Source organism: Dreissena polymorpha, chromosome 7 (assembly GCF_020536995.1).
Source record: "Dreissena polymorpha isolate Duluth1 chromosome 7, UMN_Dpol_1.0, whole genome shotgun sequence".
Lineage (NCBI taxonomy): Eukaryota > Metazoa > Mollusca > Bivalvia > Myida > Dreissenidae > Dreissena > Dreissena polymorpha.
Genome location: NC_068361.1, coordinates 106,252,967 through 106,274,379, shown reverse-complemented (window position 1 = coordinate 106,274,379; position 21,413 = coordinate 106,252,967). Strand labels below are relative to the sequence as shown.

The window sequence follows — 21,413 nt, the reverse complement described above, 5'->3', positions numbered from 1 at the left end:
TTTATTATACCATTGTGTTAACAACACGTTCGGTTTAATAACGTAAGTGACTATTTCATTTATTAAACAGGCAAATATTCATAGTTATTTACTTCAAACGCGGCAGTCTTAAATTATAGGACGGTAGAAGTAATTCATAAACACGAATCTAAATTCTGTGCGAAACTTTCCGTTTCATTAATATTTATAATTAACTTACGATATACCGTGCGCTGTGCAATTTTCAAATATGATTAATTATCAGACGGTAGTTGTATGCATCTGAGTTTGTGAAAAGAAATGTCAATATTTGCATATCAAAGGTGACGAATGCGAAGAAAAGTACAACCCTGTCATCGAAAAGTTAAACGCCTGCACAAGCATCTGTTGAAAGCGATCTCACAACTTCAAACGAAACTTCCAAGGTATTAAATATCTCAGTGAATATTATAAACATCGTTTTAAAGAAGAAAGAAAACAGAGGTCTTAGGAATTCATCGAGGGCTGGGTTTGGGTCTGTTCTTGTACTTTTTAGGCGCACCGAACTTTTTCGGGAATTATTTGAGTCGTTTTCTGAGAAAACAGGGCATAATGCATGTGCGTAAAGTGTCTTCCCAGATTAGCCTGTGCAGTCCGCCCCGGCTAATCAGGGACGACACTTTCCGCCTAAATGGATTTTTGCTAAAAAGAGACTTCATTTAAACGAAAATTGTCATAAAAGCGGAAAGTGTCGTCCCTGATAAGCCTGTGCGGACTGCACAGGCTAATCTGGGACAACACTTTAAGCACATGCTTTAAACCCCATTTTCACAGAACAAGACTCATTATTATAAGAGTCATGTAATGGGAATTGGAATGGAGGCAAACTACACATAGTGCAAATTCTGCTCGATGAAATAATTAAGATCCGTTGTACATATAAAATGACATCGTGATTCAAACGAACGCGAAGACGAAGATGATAGGGAAGAATGACTGAATGCAAGGATGACTTACCGAGGTCGAATGCTGATGAAAGTGTCCGTAAATCCAAAATCAGCAGAATGCATAAGCACAAGAGATTGCTCTTCATATGTCCGCTATTTCGATCCATTGTGTACATTCTATCCTTATTATAAATTTATATCACAGCTATCTTTTTAAAAACAAAGTTTTGTCACACATTCATGCAAAAATCGTCGGCTTTAACTTACACATTTTGAAAATGTGCCCATGTTCAAAGCAAACAACACATTATTTGATCTATATATCTAATAGTCAATTGGAATTCAAAAATATTATCGTGTTTCTGTTTTAGGATGTTTTATACCGTTAATAGTTTTGCCTTTTCACTTGAAACAAAAAAAACTAATGAAATATTCTCAGTTATATTAACATTTGCGTATCTTAATCTCGTAATTGGCGATCTGGAGTAAAAAAAACGTTCAATTTTTAATGATCCAATTACTGCTTTGACTATTGATTGAATATCTTTGTCGTCGATTACAATATCCCCATTTCCACTCAGAGAACAATAGATTTATACGCAATAAAATCCGCACAGTAATAAATCAAATGAATTTTCAACATCCCAAGGGATGCTTTAACTGTGTTTATGTATTTCTAGCCATCACATTTATTCTGTATGAACACTATTCCCAATATAATAAGGGTTTTCTCCACGCTTACCATAGAAAAAACACACACTAAAATAGATCGTATATATTCCTGAATTAAAGTCCATTAATTGTTATTAAATTTGTATGTATTTATAGTAAACTATTTTTTTATTCACAAGATTTCGATGTTCATTTTTATACCCGTTTTAAAAAGTTCGATGTAATGAAGTAGATCTATACGAGTTATCGATAAGTCTTCGAAAGTCCAATTTCTAACAAGCTTCACAAATTAAATCCATTAATCTTCTTCACTCCACGAGATAGGTTTGAAAACTTCTTATAAACTCATCACGTCATTACGCTGAACCTTTTTAATCGACTACCCAATAAGCAATGGACTAAAAATAGAGCAGCGCATCTTTACGCGTTCAACGACCAATCGAGAGTGCTTGATTCGCCTGCCTCTATCTGTCATGCTGCGACTCGGGCGAAACTATTCCGATAAGCGGGTAGGTCAGCACGCTGATTAAGATGGTTTTCGCATTTGAGCTTTGAATTTTAACAAATATTTAGGATAATAAACGACATATTCAATTATGTGGTGAGAGTTTTCAGTTAGATGTTTCTTAGAGAAACGATAGTGGCGTGTTTTCCAACAAACAATTTCGGGAGTTACCTTTTAATCCTCGTATTAAATAATACGGTCGAAGTATGCAAATTTAATAACATCCAAAATCTGGCGTGTTGTAAAAAATGTGTTTGAGGACTTCGTTTAAATAAGTTTAAAATACAATATACGTTATCGTGCTTTTTGTAAAAAAATATTACATAGTTACGTTGTTTAAATAAAGGCCTGATGACATGACAATGGCACCACGGCAATGATTTATCGTTTATTTTTGGATATGATAATAATGAAAGAATTGATACGCGTTAAAAAATATTTTAACCAAAACATCAAAAACAACACTTAAAGCAACGACAAAATGCAAAAACAGCAACACAATCAGCATCACCGTTTGATCTCAGATTTTTTTCATTTGTGAGTGTCATAACCTGACATGAAAACAGCAACAGCAACAACAACTCTAGCAGCAAAACAACAGCAATGTTTCCTTTCTGAAAGTTTTGATCTCATGACGTCATGAGCCGTCATAAACAAGCAGCAACAGAACCAGCAAAAACAACAACAACAACGTTAGCAGCATCAACAACAGCGTTATAATGAATTGCCCATACGCGAGCGTCATACATCGTCATAAAAGCAGCAACAACATCAACAACACTAGAAACAATTCAACAACAGTTTTCTTAGTATAAAGAAGTGAATACGTTTTTACAGGTAAAGATCAGTATCCGAAAGTTTGCTTGCCTCAGATAGTGTTTAAGATACTGTTATTGCAATAAATAAGTTGACATACAGAACAACCATTATTGACAGAGTGTCAACAAAACCTGTCTTTTGTTATCGCAGAGCTGTTAAACAAAATAAACACATACCTGCAAGTTTCAAACGCGTTTGTGTAATTCGTACTTACAGGGTGTCAAAATTCGGGGTCGAATTTGCATATCTGAATAATCATTGATAGCACTTGACTGATTTGTACATGATTTGCATAATTAACAAAAGGGGTGCAAGGCGGTGGAATTAATTATCTTCGAGTGGGTCGTAACAGATTTCGCGACAATTACATCACAATGAAATTTTGCACCGATTGTGCAGACATGCATATTATCTGCAATTTACACGAGAAACTCGTGTGTATTGTGACTCGATTCTTTGTTTGCAATATCGCTGGGATTTGCAGTAGAAGTTTGTGATATTTGTTTGAAATATGCTGCACTTGCAATATTGTATTGGTTAAATAATTATCCAGCATTAAATGACATATGGTCATTTTGGAAAGAGGCTCTGTGGTTTTTATACACCCTTTTTTAATCGTCTTTAATTCGGAATCGAAAGCTTAAGTAGAAATATAACAACGGCTAGAAGTGCATTTTGTCAGGAGAAAATGATCGAAAAAGGACGCTGAGAAAATTACAAAATACATGTCTACTATATACATTTTAAATAAGCACCTTATTGTTGATTTACATAAAATATTTATACAACATTTATATACACACACCTCGTAATAGCTTGGCAATATAACAGCGTTAAACGTTCAACGAAAAACATAATTATAGAGATAATATTTCGTCTCAGCTCCGATAAATTTAACTTTTTCGCACTTTTCCTGGTGCGGTCGTTGTCCGCGCCCGTCATTCTTTAAATCCGTGAAGTTGATAGAGACAACCATATGTGGCAGACGGTTAAATATTTCCGGATGATCCGAGCAATCCCTACATTAAAGCTGTAAATGTCAGAGCGATATCGTGAGGTGCGGTGTTTCTGTACTTCCGTAATTATTGTGACCTTTATAAGAATGAAAAGCGATTTGCCCAAACTAGACGCCTGAAAGTCTTAGCGAGAATCGTGTGTAGAATTAGTAAAATGGTACGATGTATTCGGCTGATTTTTTTCATAGCGTATGCTATTATATATTTTTTTATAGACACATAACCATTTGTGTATACACGTACATTTATATACAACAGGGAACTCGCTTAACGTCTATTATTAATTATTTTCAATCCGAATTCAATATTTGACCTACAAATTCAATTTCCACCAGCGTAGCACAATGGATGACACGCGATGTCCCAAACCCCTACTATTTTCAAATACGGACCGTATTAGCTCACCATAAGATGCGGTTGACAGATATTGGCACTTCGCACGCTAACAAGGTGGCCCGATTATTATCTGCAATGGTCCCGGGCGCAGCCTACGGAAGTAATAATCGTCAACATCGAGGTACTAATTAACGGATGAGATCACGATTATTACCTAGTTTGGAAGCATCCGGTTTGATTGAATATTTGAAATTGTTTAAATGAAAACAATATTAAGAGATATCGCGTAAAAAACTATGTAATCATAGAACGGTTATAATGATGTCGCAAAAGAATACAGTGGGCGTATGAATAATAGGACACATTATTTTTTACATAATACACTATTTTCGAGGTATTGAACACGTTATAATATTGGCAGACTGGTGCTGCTTTATACATTTAGTATTCTGCTACATACGCCGTGCATTATTATGCGCAATTGACTAATACAAATGTACCACATTATTCAACTTATTAGCAGTACGAATATCTTTGCAGTAAAGAAATTCTATTTGTCCACATAACATAGCAAGTACTACAAACAGCGTGTTCTCTATAGAATGTCATTGTGATGGTCAGCAGCTTCAATTACCCCACTCTTCTCCTTCGCTAAAGAATGTCTACTTCATTGAATGTAATTTCACCCTTCATCTAATTGCAAATTAACTCCAATCAACGGACTAAATAGCTTTCGCGACGTTAACCTGTGTCTAAAAGTATATCAAGATTTCACGAAACGATCCGTCGTCATCATCAACAATGTCGTTATGCGATGCCTCCGATACACCGGTCAGATAGCGGCGACCGATGTTAGAATGCAAATAGGGATGGAGATAAAATCTCGCCCTGTCGGACGCCCGGTAAGAATGAAAATACTTACTTTCGTAAGTGCTCGGGTGCGCCTTGTTTCGCGAAATTGAGCAGGTGCTGTCTAACATGGCAGCCAATGAGATGGGTTGGGGTTCGATCAAAAGATCTTGAGATACAAATAACGTACAATAACAGACATCGACATATTTTCCCGGTTGGAATAACATGCAAATGTCTCGTCGATTTTCATAAACACTGTATTAAAATATTGTCTCTATTGTCTGCAATTGCATTGACAGGTTCAATACATGTAATATTTCATATAAAAGTAGAAATAATGATAACGCAACGGGTGAGGAAAGCAACAACAACAATCCTCCCCGAAAAATCAAAATATTTTACTATTAAAACACTCTGCGTTCCCTTAATGCATAACGAATGCGCTACGAGGGACATAACGTGATTTTGCTCAATGTTTCGAACGCGGGGCTCTAATCTTTAGCCGCGTCAACACCTTCGTTAATTCCAACCTCAAATAAACGGACGCAATGAATTACATACAGTGTTTATATTGATAACTGTCAAAAATGTTCAGGGGCATGTTTGATCGAAGCGTTTATTTATATCTACTAACCCTGTTTATTTGCTCTAGCCAGGAAGTGCGTTCTCAAAAGGGAATCTTATTTAATCCTAACCTCAATTATCTTGAGGCGCTATGCGTTGGCACCGGCCTCATGGGGCTCGACACCCTAAACCACGTGGTCGGTCAGTGGGAACCACGCTAAACACCATCTCCCAATGTACCGAGCGCACTTAGTACAAGTTTGTCAGTCATCACGTATGCTATCTTGATAGAAAAGTAACAGTTATTTTTGCCTATGGGCATATTTTTGTTATCAAGCGCGACTGCTTTAGTCATTAACATGTGGGAAATTTAAAGGTGAACTGTCGATTTTATAACGAAAAATGCATTTTTATAGATATGTATATTCTAAAACGAGTGGAATCATCAAGAGCTATGGCAAACAATATTGCGATACTAAAAAACGATGTTTTTGTTTTCCGTAAACCGCCCGGGTATTTCCGCCACCTACTTTGGTTGTGACGTCACAGGCACTCAACGCGCATGACTCGGATACACGTCCATTGTTATTACGAATCGAAGCGTGAACAAATCGCGCTTAATGTCAAATTTGACACTCAATAGATCTATCATGTTAGCATAATACAATTCTTTAACACAAGTTTTATTGAAATCGTGTGCTTTCTCTGTATTTTTTGCATGACAATCGTTATTCGATATGGTTCAGTGTGTTGCTTTCGGGTGCAAAGAACGTGAGGAAAAGGGAAAGAAGGTTTTTTTTCCGCTTTGCGAAGGATGATGTTACTTGTAAGAAATGGATAAAGGCAGTAAATTCCAGGAGCCTATTCTAAAAGGAACCGGTAATTATGTTTCTAATGACTAATCTATGCTTGTTTATTTTGATATTCACAGTGCTAAATAATGTTAGTCCGATTAGTCAGCATATTATTACAAATGATTTCAAGACATTTGTATTAAAAAATGCGTTGACATCTGTTTAGAAAATAATGCACAATAGTCTCTGATGTTTATTTCAAATACTGGTCAGGCTAATACAAAGGAGAGGAAGCTGTACTGTAGAAATATTGTTTGACCTCTAGACTATAGTATTCTCACACATTGTTTTGTCAAACATTTGAATCCGCAAACAACTTATAAGTATTTCTTCACAATATTAACCATGCATTATATTTAAATAAATTATATTAAATCAATAACATAAAGGTGGTCTTATAAGCGCAGTGGTTGATATGTGTCCTTCTCAGCTAGGTGACCTGAGCTCAAGGCCATTTCCTGTATATTGTTGAGTAATGTCAGAGCTGTTGATGGTCAACATACAGGATGGATTAGGTTTTTCTGGATAATGAGCCTTCCACTCAGAACACATCCGCAAAAAATGGAAATCTTTCTGTACCAAGTAGCTGGAAAATGCTGCTTATATGATAATTCCAATTTCATCCACACTTTAACCCTTTGCATGCTGGGAATTTTGTCGTCTGCTAAAATGTTGTCTGCTAAATTTCTAAAATTAGCATTTTCTTCGATTTTTTTCAAAGAATACTATCAAAACAGCAAACAGTTTGGATCCTGATGAGACGCCACGTTCTGTGGCGTCTCATCTGGATCCAAACTGTTTGCGCAGGCCTTCAAAATTCGGTTCCCGCACTGAAAGAGTTAAAAGTCTAGTCAGTTTATAAGCTATGCTGGGGCACACATGGGTTCGATCATGTACAGCCTTATGCCCAGTATGGATATGCCTAATTATTTTACCTTTTAATATATATTTTTCAAAATTTTCTTATATTTGTATGCATGTATGAATTAATGGCTTAGTGACAAACAATTAATTAAAACACTTCTCTTATTAATAAGGAAAAATAGGTTAATCAGTGGAACAGCTTTAAAACTGACAAAAACATTCCATTTGATAAATAAATAAGACTAGCTAACTCACCAACAATATTCAAAGTATAAAAATAATATTGGGCTTATTTCAATTACATTTCCATAAGATAAAAAAATTATGAGAGAATCCAAGTGCTGGTAAAACAATAATTATGTAAACTTTCTTATACTGATTTATTGAACAAAATAAAAAAAGTACTGTCTATTACACAGATGATTAAAAGACATTGTAAAAGTAAATTTGAATAGTATTAATAAAAATATTAATAGTATTTACTAACACCATTTAGCATGCTGTATTGAATTATTCAGATAAAAATGTAAATTGAGAAGGGTTTTGTGCATGGACTGTAATTATTTGTACAATTTATTATTTCTTAAACAATGAACAGCTTGGCATTTCTCTGAAATAATATTCTCTAGATTCAATTAAATATAACAAAGCACATGATTGCTTTCTTAGTTTCTTAAGTTTCACGAATGTCCATGGTTACCAGTCAAATTGACACCAGTTACCAGTGTTGTATATTAATCCATACAGAACTGTGTCATGGAGTTTATGGCTATTTGGTTGTTGAATAGCGCCTTATCTTTGGATATATCACAAGATTATGGTAGAACACAGTATGGTTTCAAGATAAAAGATTATTCCTAGCCCAATTAAATCAACAAACAATCATAAAATGTATTACTATCAGACCAGTGCCCTAGCTTAGCTAACCAAGGGGTGCAGTTCCAAGTCCACCCAAGGTCTCACTATGCCCTACACCATGCTCTTGTTTGGATTTTATCATATGATTATAAAGGAAGTTGTTTTTATCAATAAATTAATATAAATGTTCAAACTGAAACTAGTTTTATTTATAATAGAAATTGTGTTTTCAATTAACAATCATGTTATTAGAAATATTTACTTAGTAATTATAATGAAACACATGCTTTTATATTAAAAATATGCAAATGAGATAATATGGCTTTGTGCACTGAAGAGCTCTTTTAAGAATTAGCACCCTTCAATTTCAAAATCCAAAAAGGAAACTGATCAGACTATCCCCACTACCACTCAAAGGCTAATGATTGCAATATATCTGTCGCGTTCTGAGAAAACTAGGCATAATGCCTGTGCGTAAAGTGTGACTGTCGTCCCATATTAGCAGTCCGCACAGGCTAATTAGGGACAACACTTTCCGACTTAACAAGATTTTCAGAAAGAAGGGACTTCCTTTAAACAAAAAATACCATTCCAGCGGAAAGTGTCATCCCTGATTAGTCTGTGCGGACTGCACAGGCTAATCTGGGACAACACTTTACGCACCTGCATTATGCCCAGTTTCTCAGAGTGCGACTCATATTATTTCAAAGTTCAAAAGCATAGTTTGGCTTATATTAAGTGATATAAACATTTGTGTCATTCTGTCATTATTCTGTTTGAATTTATAAAAAGTAACATGAAAATTATTTGTAGGACCCATATTCATCATGTGTGGAAGAGTCTGTGAAGAAATGTCTTGTGAACAGTCGCCTGTTCGGATCAGTTATCCTGAATCACATTTTGATAATGTGTATTCGCAGTCATCACAGACATCTGAGGTTCGTAATAATGTCAATTAATAATTAGTTTGTTTAACAATCTCCAAACAATGTCAATTATTAATAAGTGTGTTTAATTATTTCCAAACAGCCTGTTTTTTATGTGATAGGAGTTACATATTTACATTGGCTTGAAAAAAAAATCCTCTATTCTTGTGATATAGTTTTTATTCTTTATTTTCTGTTTCTATACATGGCTAAACTTTCTATTTTTTTATGCTCCCAAAGGGTTGCATATAGTTTTTGAACTGTCCATCAGTTCGTCAGTCTGTCAGTCTGTTAGTCCGTCCGAAAACTTTAAAATTGGTCATAACTTTAGCAATATTGAAGATAGCAACTTGATAATTGGCATGCATGTGTATCTTACGGAGCTGCACAATTTGAGTGGTGAAAGGTCAAGGTCAAGGCTATCCTTCAAGGTCAAATGTCAAATATATGCTTCAAAGTGGCGCAGCAGGGAGCATTGTGTTTTTATGAAAAATGCAAAATGTTAATCATTTCAGATGGTTGTATTTCGGCCAACAGAACATAAGGGATTCACTGTCAAACCACAGGGAAAGGACTCTCCTATCCTAAGTACAAGGCTGGACACCATGTGGTTAAAGCAGTTAAAGAGAATTGCACTTATGGTAATGTATTCATAATGAATTTTATTGTATAAATAATAACCACAGATAGCAATATTGAATTTTCTTGTTGAAGAATTTTGTTTTTGCACATAAAAAAAATACATTACAGCTTAAAGAAATCACCTGAACTTGTCCAATATGTTGAAACAAAATTTAGAAATTATAATTCTAAAATCTGGTGATTATTCTCAATGTAAAACAACATTAAATGTATTTGCATGTTGAACTTGTTGAGTTTTTAGAATAATCTTGATACAAGTCTCTTTTTCTGAACAGATAGTGAAATTATCTAAAATATCAAAATAAATACATGAGTTTACATGCAATCTTTTATCAAAATGTTTGGTTTCTTAAAGCAATAGATTTCTGTAATACATGGTTGAAGACAACAATACAAAAAACATTCATTGTTTATTATTCTCTTATAAGAAGGAACAATTTATCAATAATTATAATTTATTTTAATATAACTTTCAGACTATGTTGATGAACTAATGGCAGAGCTGCTTAGGATGAAAGAGGAGTACAAGAGCGATGCCAATGCAAGTGCTGCCTCTGGCAACATTCTGTTTTCACCGCCACCCCTGTCTTCATCTGCAAACAGAATCCTGAAGTCAGAGGCTGTGCAGAACCATCGTTCGCGATTTAATTAGCGAACAGGGATGGAAATTAGTGGTTGCCCGTTTTGTTGTATAGTTATCTATTACTTTTAAAGAAAGTATTGGTTACACATGACACTACATGTACATAGTACTGGGCGCGTTGAGGCTTACGATGGGAAACCAAAAAACTATAGATGGTTGTCCATGTGGGCAACTAACTGTAAAACGTTAGTTTCCATCCCTGGCGAAGCAAAATCCAATGTATGAGTCGGACGGAAATCTCTGGCTGCCACAGTGCATGACGGAAGAGGTCGTCGGTCCTTCTTGCTCAGACGGTGCCAAATCCAACGAGCCAGTCTTCTATATGCAATGAATCTGTATACTCTGAAGTTATAAATGTATAAGGATACCATTATGATAAATATTAGTATGTTTAGTAAAACAAAGGTACTTTTCAACTTGACAATTACACAAGCCATGCTGTGGCAGATTCTTACTTAAGTTTACAGTTTAACAAACTTATTCAGCTTGAATATAATATTATATAATAATATTTTACTGAAAATATGTCAGAAATCAGATTTTGTAAGCAACTTCACATCATGTTGTAGCAGGTTGTTATTATAGTGTACTTTTTAAAAAATTAAACAGCTTGTATTTATATTTTTATTTCAAATGTTGAAAAATAATAATGAACTGGCATTTGTAAGTAACCAAAAATCATTGTATAGCAAATTGATACTTCATTTTACAATTAGATAACCCAGTCATCTTGTATACTCGCGTATTTTAATGTTGATTAAAATTGTTGTCTTTTTTATGTTATTTATCCACCGCCAGAGGCGGAGGGATATTGTTTTGGCGTTGTCCGTCCGGCCGGCACTTTTGTGTCCGGAGCCATATCTTGGAAGTGCTTTGGCGGATTTCATTGAAACTTGGTATGAGTATATATATGCATAAGAGGATGATGCACGCCAAATGGCATTGTACACCATCTGTTAAAAACAGAGTTATGGCCCTTTGTATCTTGAAAAAATGCTTTTTACTTTAGGCACTTTTGTTTCCGGAGCCATATCTTGGAAGTGCTTTGGTGGATTTCATTGAAACTTGGTTGAGTATATATATGCATTAGAGGATGATGCACGCCAAATGGCATTGTATACCATCTGTTAAAAACAGAGTTATGGCTCTTTGTATCTTGAAAAAATGCTTTTTACTGTATGCACTTTTGTGTCCGGAGCCATATCTTGGAAGTGCTTTGGCAGATTTCCTTGAAACTTGGTACGAGTATATATCCCCCGCCAGAGGCGGAGGGATATTGTTTGGCGTTGTCCGGCTGTCCGTCCGGCTGCCCGTCTGTCCGGCACTTTTGTGTCCGGAGCCATATCTTGGAAGTGCTTTTGCGGATTTCATTGAAACTTGGTATGAGTACATATATTGATAATAGGTTAATGCACGCCAAATGGCATTGTACACCATCTGATAATAACAGAGTTATGGCCCTTTGTATCTTCAAAAAAATGCTTTTTTAGTGTCAAATAAAGCACTTTTGTGTCCAGAAGTATATAGGCGGGGGATATCAATTCAACGAATTTGCTTGTTTTATTATTTGTATCAAAACATATTTACAGTATGAAATACAAATGACAAGTTCACACAAAACATTGTGTTATTTAATGTCTACAGTGTATTTTCTTTACAAACAATCTGTCCTGGTTTCATAAACATTTTTAATAATTAATGACAACTTACTCATGTATTGGTTCTTCATCACCGATGGGACCATTTACATCAAGGAACTCATAAAACGAAACATCAATGACATCTTGATGTAGACAGTTAGCTTTGAAGCCAGTGTGCTCAGTTATGCACTTTACCCCTGCCTCGTCCATCCTTTCCATCAGCTCTGGGTATTCTGTGCAGCATTTGCACTCAATCTGCACACGATATGGTGTGCAACATGAACATGCACACCTGAAAATAAAAGAAATACGTCGAATTGCAATACAGACATTCCTTCCTAATCAGAACAGGTTCAAGTATCCGTTCTAATTATAATAATTAGACCATACAACCTAGTCATATTCAACAAGCTTGTACTGTAGAATAACAATCAAAGAATTTTTTTATTTTTGCCGACACCTGCATGTAACAAAATTATATATTTACCAATCCGTATTCCCAACACGATGGTCGTCTTGGGCATCGGCAAAATTTTCCTCGCTGTCCGAGTCAGAATCAGAAAAATCTGATTGACTGTCACTAAATTCTGGCTCAAACATATACGGTTGAACGGAAAACTCATCGTAATCGCTATCATCTTCCATTTTTCAACATTTTTTATCTAAAGTTGCAAGATATAATACATCCGAAGCCATTTATTATGCCGGCTCGTAATTGAGTCGTTATTGAGTGCCTGTTACGTCACTTCCGGTTTGAATGAAAATGGCGAGAACATCGGAATGTGTGAAAAATCGCGACTTTGTTCTATTCGTTTTCGCTTATAACACCGTATTTGAAATGAAGTGAGGAGCGAAATAGTTTAGATATGCACTAAATTCGATAAATAAAGGTGTTTTACGGGTTTTTAAAACCGCGGCAGGTGAACTTTAATTCATGTTCGATTCGTTTATAACACTATTTTTTACATATAACTATTTTGTGATAACGGAAATTTGTGTACGATTAAATTATATAAACTACTTTATTTGTTACTGTTTGTTAAAGTTGTGGTTTTACTACCTTACATATTTGCATGTTCTAAACAGTAAGTCCATTTTTGTTGTAGCTTTGTCGGCTGTAGATAGCCATGGTGCCATTTTAACCACTTTTATTGCGTTGATACTAATATCAATGATTTATAATCATATAACGTTACATTTTCTGAGTGATCTTTTTCTTCATTCCCTGACGCTGTAATAAACACCGGCCTTCTTCAAACTAAAAATGCGTGCGCCATTTACCACTTTGAATCAGGTCAGCGCACATTACTATTTCTATTAGCTTCATTTACTCGCAAATAAGCTATCTAAGAATGCTCCACGCCAGTCGTTAGAGATGCTTCATTTCTTGTTGTCAGTGTAAATCAACCTCAAGACAAAGCAAGACGACAGCATAGACTCTTTCTTTCATCTCACGTGAAGCTTTTTACTGGAAACAACCTGGCTGATTTATTGAGACTCAAAATGCACTTAATAAATCAACTCGTTCGAGAGATGTATATTTGCCTCTATCAATACCTATGACATGCATCTATTAGCGCGATATCTCCGTACATTTGGTGCAAGTCCGACATGTTGAACGTGTCACATGTGACATAGGTGCGCACGTCGCACGCTGCAAATGGGTTGATGTTCGCTCATGGGCAAAACTTCTCAAGAACTCGGAAAACATTTAATTTTATACGCCGTTATCGTTACTAATGTCCATAAATCATAATTAATGGACTCGCTATTATCTCCATAAAGTTTTAAGTGACGTAAAACGCGGATGTCCAGTGAGTCTGAACCGAAAATTGAGGAAGACATTAGAGTATTAAATATAATTCATCTGAATTTTACGTATCGTTTGTCCTATAACCACGGATGATGAAAAACATTTTTGAACTTGCACGAACACGGGCATATTCCAGAATTTGTGATATAATTTTTATAAAACGGTGTTTATTATATAAATTATTTCAAAATGTATGTTTGTTTAATGTAATGAAATTTTAGAGATCATTACAAAGTTGTGGCATTATCCTGACGCACTGTTTTAAGCTTGAGCGGTTTTATTTTAACTGGTTGATATTAACAGATTGTATATAATTAAGTGTTTTAGTTTGCATAAATATTATTGCCGATATCAAAGGAAATTTTCAAAATATAATAACGGTTACATTGGGGTTTAGATTGAATTTTAAGAAACAAACAAACCTAATCGACATCATCAACTATACCATCACCCGCACCACCACCAAACACAAAGACAACAACAGCAACAACAACATCGACGTCGACGACGGCGACGAAATCCGCTTTAAACAAACATTCATATCCACAGAGCATCAAATAAGATATGGTTGATGACATAAAACCTGCGACAGTGGCATTCGCTGTTAAATGGTTAGGTTAAAAGATATGCTATTCGTCTTTGAAGATTTGTTTATAGACTCACACAACCGTATTTATTATCAGCTTTATGGTGGGCTAACTGTTTTAATATTCCGGATTTCATAGATATAAGACCAGCACTAATATTCGGCGTTATAGTTATTAATTTTATTGCATATTTTGTCGGTGTCAGCATTTGATTCAAATACTTTATGTATTTATACTTCAACTGGTATCACTCGAGAACTGTGTGAATGCGAAAATTTTTGCAAAGAAAAAATAATTCGAAGCTTTCCTCAGAGGTAGCGTTATATAATTATTTTTATAGATCAAGTGTCGGTATGTGAAATATGGCTAGTGGCCTTGCAAACTATGAATTAATGTCTCTGTCACATACTGTTCTTAATAAGATACATGAATTGATTTTGCAAGCACAATTTGTTTTCATTCACTAAATCATTTGGGCCGAGCTCTATGAAAAGGGGGTTTAATGCATGTACGTAAAGTGTCCGCATAGGCTAAAAAGGGACGACACTTTCCGCATAAACTTGATTTTTGCTAAGAAGAGACTTACCTGAAACACAAACTAATATAAAAGCGGGAGTCCCTGATTAGCCTTTGCGGACTGCCTTTCCTTGTAGTTGATGTATTTTACATCTCGTGAATGGTCCATCAGTGGGGATCGAACAAGGAACCCGACACTTGGATGGCTGACTAGATATTCACCAATATGTTGCATATACGTGTGCAATGACGTTATACATAATGCAAATTCCCAAATGAGAATGTTTGAAAATATAGCTTAAAAATATTTTTTTTTTGATATATAAATTTATTTTTACAAACATAGTATAAAATAACTTTGTTCAATTATATGCGCAAAATAAACGAATTAGCTTAAAAAAAATCGCCATTCGGTATCAATCAAACGTAATAGATATTTTAATTATCACACCCTCCCCACCAACACCACCTCACGCAAAAATAACTATTCCTTTGTTTGCTTTGATACATGTACTATACTTTGCGGAAATCGCAATATTAATGGAGTAATTCGATAGCTAAAGGGAGAGAAGAACGTTATATTTAATTGTGATTACTTTACTTCCCTTTATCTTACGACGATACGCGATTCACTACAATAAAGAATTATATCTTCTTGAATTTATTTGTAATAATATTGAATACCTACATTCATGCTTTTCATCGTCGCATGAATAAAATATCGTTGTATTTGCTATTCTCATGTATACCTATACAGTAATTTATATTTTAAAACCATATACAATTTTGCCTCTTTATACAAGCGATAAAGCTTTTAATTTTGCATTTACAACTTTATATTAGAAGTTATTTTGGTACTGTTGTTCTATGTTACGTTTTAACGGCCAATCTCGTCAAGTACATTAGTCGAAATCAGTATAAAACTATCTTTTAGCATTACAGGTTCTATAAAAAATAAAGTGATTAGGCATCGATTGATTGATTTTCAATGGAATTTTATATAAAGTATAATATGTACATGTACCCCATTATTTTCTCTACATTTTATCTTTTCACGTGCTTATAATAATAATAATAATAATAATAATAATAATAATAATAATAATAATAATAATAATAATAATAATAATAATAATAATAATAATAATAATAATAATAACATCTTTATTTAAAGAAGATAGACTTGTAAAGAAATACATCAGATGAAATTACATAAAATGCAATTTATATAATACATTTCTTATTTTCAACAAGGTCTTCTAACAATATACAATTTACAACAAATACATCATATTTCATCTTGAGCAATAAGAACAAAACATAAATAATCATATATGCATGCACATTTATAATGATATATATTATAATTAAAAACAAATGACAGACATAAAACTACAATAACCATTTATGCAAGAACAGTATTCAAACATTAAACTAATGTTATTTACTAAAACAACATGAAGCATGTTCAGTTTATTTCACAAAGTGTGGAAGAGAGATAAGCTTTTAAGTTTTTCTTAAATGAAATTAAATTGTTAGTTTGACGAATAGATTGGGGTAACGAATTCCAAATTTTTATACTAGAAAATTCAAACGATTGTTTAAAATAGTTTGTTTTAGGTATTCGCACTAGCTTTAAATCCCCCTTTTCGCAAGATCGCAAGTTATAGTGATTATTTTGTGAAGGTGTCAAAAGGTCACGTATGTATGTTGGGGTTTGATTGTGAAATGCTTTAAATACAATAACTGACGTGAAATACTGATTACGCTGTTCGAAAGTCAACCATTTTAGCTCTCTAAATAGTGCTTTTGAATTAGTGTTGTACTTTTTATTTAAAATATGAGCACCACAACGCTTTTGTATTTTGACTATTCTATTAATTTCCGTTTTGGCCGCTGAACTCCAGGTAACGCATGCGTAGTCGGATATAGGTGAGATATAACCATTATAGAAGAGCTTACACATTTCAAGGGTTAAATATGGTTTTATTTTTTGCAAAAGAAACATTCGTGATGACATTTTTTAACAAACGCTGTTAATGTGTAGTTTCCAAGATAGAATATTGTCAATATAAAGGCCAAGAAGTTTTTGACAATTTACTGTTTAGATCACCGTATCTGAAACTTTAAGTTTTAGATTTGTTAAGTTTTGAGCTTTCCGTTTCGACCCTAATACCATACAAGTAGTTTTTAGTGGATTAATAATCATGTTATTAGTTTGGCACCAATCGTTTACAATCGAAAGATTTGTTTGTAGCTTATTTTGAACTGAATATTTGTTCCCACAGTGTGCAAAGTTGTATCATCAGCATACATTGCAGAAATACATATAAGATCTAGCGAAAGATCATTAACGTAAATAAGAAATAGAAGAGGTCCTAAAATAAATCCTTGGGAAACACCAGCAATGATGCATTTACAAGTAGAGGTAGTGTTTTCTGCTTTGATATACTGAAATCGATTGCGGAGATATGAAGAAAATAGGTGCTTACCGTTTAAAGTAAATTGTAATGCGCACTGAGACCCTTACGTGAATAACCCCTGATACTAGTATATAACTACCATGCAGTAATAAATTGTATTTCTGTAAAGTTTGACATGTAGACATAAAAAAATTCTATCTGCCTAATTATTTCAACTATATTATTCGGTCTGTTTTCGATTAATTGCTTATCAGACATATGATATATTAATAACGATCACATCACGTTCACCAGTTGCTTTCAAAGTATAAGAGCTTGCAAGTGCATACAAGTGCACAGTGCTTACAACGCAGTCGGAATAACATTGATTGCTATTTTTATTACAAACTCACTCCAGACTTCGAAGAATAACATGGCAATAAAACAATTTTCTTGCGTGCATTTCGTTTTTCACAAGGGAATGCATGACGGTTGCATTTCATACGATATGAGTTATGTTCAGGAAAAGTATAGCAATTGAAACACAAAGGAAACCTTTAAATACCACAAACGATGCATAAATTACTAAATGTTGTATTTTTTACTTAACGATTCATTTGTAAAAAAGTTATATGCTATGGTTTGTGGCAATTTGAATAGTATATTCCATTGTAGAAAAGTGCAAATGTAGATGGTATGGAATTGTTCGTTTAAATAATAGTTCGGTATATTCTAAACAACAAAACATACGTCATTGAAACGCACGTGTGATCTATTTCGTCGAAATATTCCCAATTTATGTTAAATAAGTTCTCATAAATGACTGTAAAAAAACAAGCGCGTAATATAGAAGGCTTTAGAAGGCCATATTTTCGGCCGTAAATACAATTGTTTGGATTAACTGCCTTTGGAAACATTGAATGCGTGTCGTTACCAAACAGATGCTGCACAGATTCAGAAGTTCGCATCCTACATCAAATGCGTTTTGGACTGTTGTTCATGATATTTGTTGCATCATGTCGTCAAAAGTATATACATAATTCAAGGCGGGGGGGGGGGGGGGGGGGGGGGTCGGTAATTTCCTAGAAAACCATTAAGACTTCCTAAATTTACATTATTGATTTGATTGATACATTATCCCGATGTAACACACACATTTTACTGCATTTAATGAAGATTTCATGGCTGTAATGATTTTTTTGTTTGTATGTTTTTTTTCATTTATACATGCGAACATATATCATCAAACGTTGTCTTGCGTTCAGCCGAGGATATAATAAAATGTGCCGTATACAGCAACATTTCGCATAGACGTCAATTGTACTCACATCTTAGCATCATCCTGCAACGATTTGCTATCAATGTTCGCAAGATGGTACCATCTCGCACGGACGACACTCATATGTTTATACTATACATCGTACTGCAATTATATGTTACAACCGTGACCAAGAAGGTAGCATCTTTTATGCACGCTACTCGTAGTTGCATGGTACGTTTCGTTAAGCGACAATTTGCTAAAAAATCAAGACGTTGCTAGACAATTCTGATGATAGCGTCTCGCAAGGATAAATTATACTAATACCGGTACGTCTATTTAGTTAGCCCATATACCACATTGTTTTTGTAAATATTTAATAAAAAAGAACCTAAACTGACTGGTAATTAGATAGTTTAATTGATGTTTTTAATCCGCGACTTATTCCACATAACTAAGTTATCACATATTGTATCGATCAATTTAAAAAACAACAACACAATTAACAATTTTAATAATATCACATCAACGAAAATTAACATGTCTAAAATGAATCGCAAGAGAAAATACTAATTTATCATTTAATGTCGTCTGATTTTAAATGTAAATTGCACATGAGCTCTCATAACCTAAAACAAAACCACTTATGCACATCACTCATTCATGTACATTATTATTTACATGCAGCATACAATATTTATTGTCTTTTGGAAATGTGAGAAGTTTACGAAGAGATCCTCCGCCAGTTAGGTTCGTTGTGGGCTGCTATGAGCATCTCATCTTTGATATTTTTTTACAGCTTTTTCAGTGACGTACTCGACGGCGACCTACCTCTAGCATGCCCGGGAACACAGTCTTGTACAGTGTTCAAAGGCGTGCATCCTGCATTCCATGTCCGTGTGAAGCGTCTAGATCTCGCAACCGTAATGTAGAATGGAGGCTACGAGGGACTTGTTGTGCCTGTAATTGATCTGGAAGTTGATGAAGTTGATTTCCTGAACTGCGCTTACAATAAAGTCGGAATCATAGTAATAGCCTTTTTATCATAAAGTCACTTAATACTTCATGTAATTACATGAAAATAAAAACAATCATCTTTCGTTTCGTTTAATACAATAAAAATGCATGACAGTTTGCATTAATTACGAACCGGCTTAGGTTTAGGAATAATAGCCATTGGCAAAACGCAGAAACATTAATGCACACAAACAAAAAAAGAGGAGCGAAAATGTGTGTTCATTATAAAGCGATTTGTTTGTTTTTAGATGTTACCTGATATTGTATATTGCATTTTGATTTGTTTATGTTTTTCATAACAGTATTTACCCAGAAGTTATGCGCGGAGCTTACTGTTAGCAAAACCATCGGTTTATTCTTATACAATTTCCGAAACAGTCTTTCAACGAGCGTTTGGATCTATTTTGGCAATTAATGCTAATATTGTTCTCATTCATGACATTCATTTTTATTTAGAAATAATTACTGTGAAATTGCTGGTAATGGAGTGATTACAAACTATTTGTTGTTCCAATACTTGCAATCAAACAGTGTTCAATTAATCAAATCACGAAGGGACAGCCAACTGGGTTTAATGATACACATCAGAATTCCTAATCGTATTAATTCTCGAAAACTTTTCCGAACACTTGTCAATCCAATTCACATATTATATTCAATTCAGCACATGCATTTGTGGCTAAGTACGTGAAACAAGAATTAAGAATACATTGTATACGTCAACTCAACGTCAGCTACCATTTGCATTTATAACAGTAGATAATGCATTTTATATGTTTAAGTTTGAGACTCGAATGCTGATGTAATTAAAAGAGTGCATCGGCCGGGAATCGAACCCGGGCCGCCCGCGTGGCAGGCGAGCATTCTACCACTGAACCACCGATGCCTTACGTTAACTAAACACATTGACTATTTGTGTTTTCATTTAAGCTAATAAACATTCGATGATTGACGTAACGTTAAATACAAACACGCCGACGGCTATGTGTATGTTTAGAGACACCTTAACATTGCCTCTGCATTAACGAATATTGATCGATACATGATTTTATTGTTACACTAAGCAATACCACTATGAGCATATAACTACTATGCACGACCATCCGTCCATGATACAATAATCTGATTTCTTGTAAATGGCAACACATATGAATATAAGAAATGCAAAACAACAGCGCCAACAGCAAGATTAAGGTGTTGATGTGATGGTGAATTTCAGTAAGACGTTTTTTTATTTAATTCCTTATGAAGAGAAGTTCGTCAGGTGATTTTTTTTGGAAACTGTCGCAAATGCTATGCTGTTATGAACATTCATATCAAGAAAATGTTGTTTTAATTCCGCCTGTTTGCGTTTAAATAATTACCCAGATGCCATCTTGCCTTCTTATGAAGGGATGATAAAGCTCTTATTGAATGGTTCCTTCATGACATGCGTTTGATACGTCAATGCAAGAACCTCTTTCACAACATGGATTGAAGTCCTTATTGATAATCGATGTGTTTTGGGAAGTCGATCAGAAAGATGATAGTTGCCCTATATATCTTCTACGCCTCTATATTTACATGGAACTGTAGAACAAACTCAATGCTTGATTGAAGTTCTTAAAACAAACGTGTTACAGAGAAGACTTGTATTACGTGTTTGAACATCGAAAAATATGCCCTATGTTGGCGGTACATATAGTTAATGTGATCAACTCAACTCAGGCTCCAATGGTGGTAAC

General features: G+C 34.4%; 3 protein-coding genes and 1 non-coding gene across 4 annotated transcripts in view; 1 reads left to right on the top strand and 3 right to left on the bottom strand.

Annotated features, from left to right (window-relative positions):
* Positions 1–2,005, bottom strand: part of LOC127838456 (discoidin domain-containing receptor 2-like) — an 81,976-nt gene extending 79,971 nt beyond the window's left edge. Inside the window, 1 exon segment of the mRNA XM_052366244.1 lies at positions 976–2,005. Coding sequence (XP_052222204.1) covers positions 976–1,081 — 106 coding nt within the window. The 5' untranslated portion in view covers positions 1,082–2,005.
* Positions 2,006–6,477: 4,472 nt separating this feature from the next.
* On the top strand, positions 6,478–12,076 carry LOC127839116 (uncharacterized). Its single transcript, XM_052367317.1, has 4 exons — positions 6,478–6,548; positions 9,059–9,183; positions 9,687–9,812; positions 10,290–12,076. The coding sequence occupies exons 1-4, from the start codon at positions 6,503–6,505 to the stop codon at positions 10,305–10,307; spliced, it is 315 nt and encodes a 104-aa protein (XP_052223277.1). The 5' UTR covers positions 6,478–6,502; the 3' UTR covers positions 10,308–12,076.
* An 86-nt stretch (positions 12,077–12,162) lies between these two features.
* On the bottom strand, positions 12,163–12,831 carry LOC127840015 (uncharacterized). Its single transcript, XM_052368404.1, has 2 exons — positions 12,584–12,831; positions 12,163–12,388 (listed from the first exon to the last, which is right to left on the bottom strand). The coding sequence occupies exons 1-2, from the start codon at positions 12,739–12,741 to the stop codon at positions 12,163–12,165; spliced, it is 384 nt and encodes a 127-aa protein (XP_052224364.1). The 5' UTR covers positions 12,742–12,831.
* Positions 12,832–20,504: 7,673 nt separating this feature from the next.
* On the bottom strand, positions 20,505–20,575 carry Trnag-gcc (transfer RNA glycine (anticodon GCC)). Its single transcript has one exon. It is a non-coding gene; the product is annotated as a tRNA-Gly (tRNA).
* Between the last annotated feature and the right edge of the window lie 838 nt (positions 20,576–21,413).

Bases quoted from the DNA above. Each gene is read 5' to 3' on its own strand.
- LOC127839116 (XM_052367317.1), top strand. From the start codon at position 6,503: ATGGATAAAGGCAGTAAATTCCAGGAGCCTATTCTAAAAGGAACCG. The intron at 6,549-9,058 runs GTAATTATGTTT...AATTATTTGTAG, and splicing joins GCCTATTCTAAAAGGAACCG to GACCCATATTCATCATGTGT. The intron at 9,184-9,686 runs GTTCGTAATAAT...TAATCATTTCAG, and splicing joins AGTCATCACAGACATCTGAG to ATGGTTGTATTTCGGCCAAC.
- LOC127840015 (XM_052368404.1), bottom strand. From the start codon at position 12,741: ATGGAAGATGATAGCGATTACGATGAGTTTTCCGTTCAACCGTATATG. The intron at 12,389-12,583 runs GTAAATATATAA...TTTTATTTTCAG, and splicing joins CGTGTTGGGAATACGGATTG to GTGTGCATGTTCATGTTGCA.